General features: G+C 44.9%; 1 protein-coding gene across 2 annotated transcripts; it reads right to left on the bottom strand.

The window, feature by feature from the left end:
• Positions 1 to 1755: 1755 nt before the first annotated feature.
• Positions 1756 to 6482, bottom strand: LOC137562462 (C-reactive protein-like). Of its 2 annotated transcripts, none has more exons than XM_068273826.1 (3): positions 5902 to 6482; positions 5106 to 5173; positions 1756 to 2913 (listed from the first exon to the last, which is right to left on the bottom strand). In XM_068273826.1, exons 2-3 carry the CDS (start codon positions 5167 to 5169, stop codon positions 2267 to 2269), a joined length of 711 nt encoding a protein of 236 aa, XP_068129927.1. In that variant the 5' UTR covers positions 5170 to 5173; positions 5902 to 6482; the 3' UTR covers positions 1756 to 2266. The 2 variants fall into 2 exon arrangements, with proteins under 2 accessions (XP_068129927.1, XP_068129929.1); XM_068273828.1 differs by having other exon boundaries at positions 5840 to 5903.
• Positions 6483 to 7268: the final 786 nt, after the last annotated feature.

Below are 7268 nucleotides of genomic sequence, written 5' to 3' on the forward strand. Positions count from 1 at the left end.
TTTAATCCCCCCCCCCCAAGCCCGGCCTGCCAGCCCTCGTGCCCCCTTTGAGCCCCCCCAAAAATCTAAAGCTGGAGCCGCCACTGTTCATTAGACTTACTAAGCAAAGGATGAGTTCCGTGTCCTCCACAGTATAGAGTGCACGTAACGCCGCCTCCCGAAGTCACATGATGCGGTGCGAGTGAGGAAGATGAGCGGGCATGGCAACCAGCGCTGGAAGGGAAATGACTTAGCTTCTGCTACGATGTTTCTCTGCATTCAATTACACACGGGGAGGTTAGTGAGAGGCGGCTGCACTTTGGGTGATGGAGGGAGGGAGATAAAAGTCTCCGGTAACCACTTCACTACTGCGGCGATTACGGAAGCTCTAATTACCCAGCCACTAGTGCACAGCAGGGAGGGAGAGAGAGAAAGGTGCCCTCTCATTTGGGGCATAAGTTGTTAAATTTACAACTACTATGGAGGGAGGGAGGGAGGATTAAAGTCCACGGCAACCACTTCACGTCTGCGGCAGTGTTACTCTACGTGTAAGTACATGGGGGGAGAGGGGGATAGAGAGAGGTGGCTGCCCTTTGGGTGATGGTGGGTGGGAAGGAGGATCAATGCTCCCTGTCACAAGTGCCATGCAGTGTGCAGGGTGGGGGAGAGACAATGCATGGCTGCACTTGGGGGCCAGGAGGGATTAATGGTCCCAATACTTTATGCAGTGCAGCCATTAACCCCTCCTAGTCCCCAACTGCAAGTCATTAACTTTGAGGGGTAGACTTGTACTTGAGCCTCTAAAAAAATCCAGTTTAAGAGGCTCAAATATTGGGGTCGACTTGTACATGAGATCGACTTATATCCGAGTATATACGGTAAATGTATACTATTTTTCTTTGAACCTTTAAAATTGATTTTCTCAAAAACTATAAGGTCTTTAAAAAAAAAAAATCCCCTTGTTCCCGCTGTTCTACTTAAAGGAGTTAACAGGCAAAATAAAAAAAAAAAAGCGTTACTCACCTGGTGCTTTCTCCAGCCCCTTGCAGCCGACTGTCCCACGCTGACAGCTCCGCTCTCGGCCGCCGTCCCAGTCTCCGTGCATGGTGCAGAGGCCGACCTCGAGGCCGTCCTTACTGCGCCTGCGTGAAGCGCCACTGTCAATCATGGCCACATTGCCCGCGGCTTACTGTGCAGTACATTGTGGGGAACGTGGCCATGATTGACTTCAGCGCTTCACGCAGGCGCAATAAGGACGACCTCGGGGTCGGCCTCTGCACTGTGGCCGAGACCGGGACTGCGGCTGGTAGCGGAGGTGACAGCCTGAGACAGTTGGCTGCAAGGGGCTGGAGAAAGCCCCAGGTGAGTAAAGCTTTTTTATATTTTACCTGATAACTCCTTTAACATATCCTGCAATTGGTGTTTCTAGCATGTAAGGGGGCTTTGCTATTAACCTCTACAGTCGGCGGGTTTAATCACTGATATTTTCCGTGATCACAGGCCGAATACGCGGGATAACGGCTGAATCCGTGATTGAATTCTGTGATTAATTCCCGATCACAGTTTCGGTGTTGGATAGTGAAAACATGCCATGATCACGGATTGTATCCAAGCAACACTGACTGCCACTGCCAACACTGCCTGCGTCTCTAATTCCTGGTAACGTGGTTCCTGGGGCCCCTGACATGGTGCCTTTTTTTGATTAATATTTTTTTCCCCTCACCCAGGAATCATTAAGAAATCAGGCCTAAGGGCATTTACAAAATGTGTTCTGAATAAATCTAAATGGCATTACATTTTATTGTGTATTTTTACATTGTTTTCATCCCAGTTGTCTTACAATATACCGCACTCTATGGCAAAAAAAGCGTAAATGAAATTGTGACGTGAGAATATAAACTTCTGCAATTAAACACATTTGGGCTTAATTCAAATCACTTTTCCCCTAAGTTTTCTCCTAGGAGATAATTTTACAACTTCTGTATAAATATATCTTTTTAGGATTCTTCACTTGAAAAAGTGCCAAAAAGTAAGTGAAAAAGTTTTGTCAAAATTAGTATTTTTTTGCTGGTTGGTGGCTTAAAAGACATTTTATTAATGTGTGAAAATATCTCCTAGGAGAATAAGGAAATTGTATTGGGCTCATTAACTTGTCAATGTTTTCCATTTTTTGTTTAGTTTTTCGCATGTATGGTTTCCATAAATCCCTCTCATGTTGAGTTGATATTATAATAGAAGGAAATAGTTGTTATCTCAGCCATGTTCCAGGTCAGACAGCAGAAGGAACTCACTGACACGAAGTATAGAGCGAGCTGATGTCCCCCCAAGACTTGCACTGCAGTTTGGACTGAACAATGATGTCTCCTTTAATTGCGTAGTTGAAAGACTTCCAGTTCAGGAGATTCCCGTTGTGATCCCCGTAAAAAACTTTTTGTATATCTTCTGGTGACAGAACATCATTCCACATGTGGATATCACTCAATTCACCAACAAATGACTGAGAAGTCTGAAATTCCCCCCCAAAAGAGTCCTGGTCCTGTCCAAGGACTGTGCTGCTCTCGCCCGCTATAGAAGACACTGTAGAGGTTACTTTCCTGGGGTAGAGCTTTCCATTGACCCAAAGTTGGACAACCCGAGTCTGAGAGTCCCAAGTCACACAAATGTGCTTCCAATCTAAAACCTCTGCTTCTGTCTTAAATGTGACTGCTTCTTGGTTTATGCCTACATAGAAGGTATGTGGAGGTTCTAGGAAGATGATAAAGGCATTGTCCTTCCCAGGAGTAGCTAGAGAAAATGGAGTATAGCCGCGTGTCAGGTCCGTGTAGTAACGGAGGCAGAGAGTGACTTTGTGCAATGGCTTCAAGATTTTCAGATTGACAATGACATGATCAGTGCTGGTTTCTTTTGGGAAGAGAAAGACTTTACCACTCAAGTCTAGAAAAACAATCAAACAAGAGAAGATCACAGAACAGATGAGCAGTGCACACATGAAATGAATAAAATAATCACCACATCATAATGACCTACAGTCAGAGTTCATCAAGAGTGGGGGTCATTAGACTTACTAAGCAAAGGATGAGTTCTGTCGTGTCCTTCACACTATAGAGTGCTGAAACCACAAACCCAACCACCACCTCCCCCCTTCCCCCAAACCATTGTACCCACATTGCTCTCATCTCTCCAGTCTCCACTGCAATAGAAACTCATTGTTGGTCATCAGGTCAATGCAGCCATGATGAAATCTATAGAGAGAGATGAATGGACTGATGGCATCATGAGTCTGTCTGGAGATAACATATATCAGTCCTAAAATGGCTCCCAACATAGAAATAAGGTGCATGACTCAATGACATTCCTTGGTAGAAATTTCAAATCATCCCAGGTGGGAAATGCCATTTTGAACAGGGTTTATTTAAATTTTCTCTCAAGGCTTCCTATATCAATGCTTGCTGGTTCCCCCTCCTGGCCATCCAGCCCACATGGGTTAATAAATCTATGGAGAGCTCACACTTTTTACATGCTGGCTATTAAATAGGGGACTGGTATCACATTATAGGGGCACCCATATTTTTATGCTAAATAGGCCAATGTGAAGTGATGAATCTTATACTTACCCAAGGCAAATTATTTACTACATGGCCATTCCTCATAAATACATCATTCATTAGAGCCATAGTGCAATCAACAAGACAGAAGCCATAGTGCAATCAACAAGTAATAAGACATAGTGCAATCAACAAGAAATAAGACATAGAGCGATCATCAAGAAAGAAGCCATAGTGCAATCAACAAGAAATAAGACATAGTGCAATCATCAAGAGAGAAGCCATAGTGCACTCAACAAGAAATAAGACATAGTGCAATCAACAAGACAGAAGCCATAGTGCAATCAACAAGTAATAAGACATAGTGCAATCAACAAGTAATAAGACATAGTGCAATCATCAAGAAAGAAGCCATAGTGCAATCAACAAGAAATAAGACATAGTGCAATCATCAAGAGAGAAGCCATAGTGCACTCAACAAGAAATAAGACATAGTGCAATCAACAAGACAGAAGCCATAGAGCAATCATCAAGAAAGAAGCCATAGTGCAATCAACAAAAAAAAAGACATAGAACAATCAACAAGAAAGGAGCCATAGTGCAATCAACAAGAAAGAAGCCATAGTGCAATCAACAAGAAATAAGACATAGAGCGATCATCAAGAAAGAAGCCATAGTGCAATCAACAAGAAATAAGACATAGTGCAATCATCAAGAGAGAAGCCATAGTGCACTCAACAAGAAATAAGACATAGTGCAATCAACAAGACAGAAGCCATAGTGCAATCAACAAGTAATAAGACATAGTGCAATCAACAAGTAATAAGACATAGTGCAATCATCAAGAAAGAAGCCATAGTGCAATCAACAAGAAATAAGACATAGTGCAATCAACAAGACAGAAGCCATAGTGCAATCAACAAGTAATAAGACATAGAGCAATCATCAAGAAAGAAGCCATAGTGCAATCAACAAGAAAGACGCCATAGTGCAATCAACAAGAGAGAAGCCATAGTGCAATCAACAAGAAAGAAGCCATAGTGCAATCAGCAAGAAATAAGACATAGAGCAATCATCAAGAAAGACGCCATAGTGCAATCAACAAGAGAGAAGCCATAGTGCAATCAACAAGAGAGAAGCTATAGTGCAATTAGCAAGAAATAAGACATAGAGCAATCATCAAGAAAGACGCCATAGTGCAATCAACAAGAGAGAAGCCATAGTGCAATCAACAAGAAAGAAGCCATAGTGCAATCAACAAGAGAGAAGCTATAGTGCAATCATCAATAAAGAAGCCATAGTGCAATCATCAATAAAGAAGCCATAGTGCAATCATCAATAAAGAAGCCATAGTGCCATTATCAAGAAAGAAGTCATACTGCAATCATCAAGAAGGAAGCCACATTGCAATCAACAAGAAAGAAGACACAGTGCAGTCCAAAACAGAAGAAGGAATAGTGCAGTCCACGAGAAAAACAGCCATAGTGCAATCAAGCCTCTTGATTTGTTTCCAGAGAAAAAACCCTAAAACTGCACAAAAAAATACTACAACAAACTCTGCTGTATTGGCCATACACTGACCTTGCTGTGCCTGAGATCCGGGGGCCGGGATAAGGAGCAGCAGTAGCAGCGCACACAGCTTCATTATGCTGAAAAGACAAAAAACAAAAAAACAAAACAATATTAGTATCTGTTATCCAAATTCCTATCTATCTATCTATCTATCTATCTATCTATCTATCTATCTACCTACCTATCTATCTCTCTCTCTCCTCTCTCTCTCTCTCTCTCTCTCTCTCTCTCTCTCTCTCTCTCTCTCTCTCTCTCTCTCTCTCTCTCTCTCTCTCTCTCTCTCTCTCTCTCTCTCTCTCTCTCTCTCCCTCTCTCTTCCTCTCTTCCTCTCTCTATCTCTCTCTCTCTCTCTCTCTCTCTATCTATCCATCAGTATGCTTATTGTGTGGTGATTATTATTATTATTATTATAAAGATATATGGTATTGAGCTCTTTCTGCATATAGTATGATTGCCCTGTCGCTGTGTGTATAGTCCGGCAAGTCTCTCCCACACCCCGGCATACACTGAGGAACATGAAGACTGTTGCACAGCAAGTAAAGCAGATAGACAGGAAGTGTGCAGCACATGCAACATGTCAGAGCACTGTGAGTAATACTCCCCCCCCCCCCCCCCCCCTATCCAAAGCACTACTTCTAACTCCATGTCCTCCTCCTCACATGTGTCTCAGGTCCGGGCATGTCATGGAGAGATACAGGAAAACAGATCACACAGACAGGCAGGACTACCAGCCCATAGCTCACCTACAGCTGACTATTATACTGTCTTCTCAGTAAATCTCCCCCATTCCCCAGGCTAGGATTACCTGGTCTCTGTATGCTGTCGATGCTTTGCTTCCTAATCTCAGAATATTCTGCTGACGGTGGGAGCAGGTGGTGAGTTCCATCCCGGATAGATTCTTTTCCTCACGTGCCCATAATACCGGCACCAGCCATGCCCTTGTAAGGAAGACAGAGGCCCAGAGCACAAGCCCATAACTGGAAGAAGAGCTGGAAGGAGACAGACTGGGGGCATTTATCAGGAGAGATGCTCCTGAGACTTGGCACTGATCCTGGTATTGTATGTGGGAATGTACAGAAACACAGACAAGTGTTTAGTCTGCTAATGTATCCAGCCTCACCGGAGAGCAGAAAGAGGAACACTAACATCTACATGTAATACGGAGATACGAGGGTCACATTTCTAGGGCCGTGCGGCCCGTGCGGCCGCCCCGAGTGCTGAGGGAGGGGGGGGAGGCGCCATGATGGAGGGTGAGCTGCAGCTGTGGGGAGGGCGGCCGACTTCTCCCTGGGGCTGCCCTCTGTGCTCCCCCCTCCGCTGCAGAGTGAACGCAGCAGGAAGTGATATAGAGAGCAACTCACCTCCCTGCGTTCCAATCGCCAATCACTTGCCTCTGGTCTCCTCCTCTGCATAACCGAGGTATACACACTCTACTTCCTTCTAAACAGGAAGTATAGACTGTGTATAAACGTCAATGCAGAGGAGGAAACCAGCAGCAAGTGATCGAATAGAATGCAGGGAGGTGAGTTGCTCTCTATGGGCTTGATTCACAAAGCGGCGCTAAGTGTAACTCTTAGGGCACACTAACTGGCTTAGCGCCGGTTAGTGAATCAAGCCCTATATCGCTTCCTGCTGCATTCACTCTGCAGCCGAGGGGGGAGCACAGAGAGCAGCCCCAGGGAGAAGACGTGCCACCCTCCCCACAGCTGCGGCTCCCCCTCCATTATGGGGGGGCACCTACCTATCTATTCAACCTATATTGCGGGTACCTACCTATCTAACCTATATTGCAGGTACCTACCTATCTAACATGAACTGGCGGCACCTACCTATCTAACCTGTACTGGGGGATCCTACTTATCTAGCCTATACTGGGGGCACCTACCTATTCAACTTATACTGGGGCACCTACCTATCTAACCTGTACTGGGGGCACCTACCTATCTAGCCTATACTGAGGGCACCTACCTATCTAACCTATACTCAGGGCAGCTACCTACCTAACGTATACTGGGGGCACCTACCTATCTAGCCTATACTGGGGCACCTACCTATTCAACTTATACTGGGGCACCTACCTATCTAACCTGTACTGGGGGCACCTACCTATCTAGCCTATACTGAGGGCACCTACCTATCTAACCTATACTCAGGGCAGCTACCTACCTAACG

This window comes from Hyperolius riggenbachi, chromosome 3 (assembly GCF_040937935.1).
Source record: "Hyperolius riggenbachi isolate aHypRig1 chromosome 3, aHypRig1.pri, whole genome shotgun sequence".
Lineage (NCBI taxonomy): Eukaryota > Metazoa > Chordata > Amphibia > Anura > Hyperoliidae > Hyperolius > Hyperolius riggenbachi.

Excerpts from the sequence above, each read along its gene's own strand:
- LOC137562462 (XM_068273826.1), bottom strand. The coding sequence starts at position 5,169 with ATGAAGCTGTGTGCGCTGCTACTGCTGCTCCTTATCCCGGCCCCCGGA. Across the intron at positions 2,914-5,105 it reads CGGATCTCAGGCACAGCAAG|ACTTGAGTGGTAAAGTCTTT; the intron begins GTCAGTGTATGG and ends TTGTTTTTCTAG.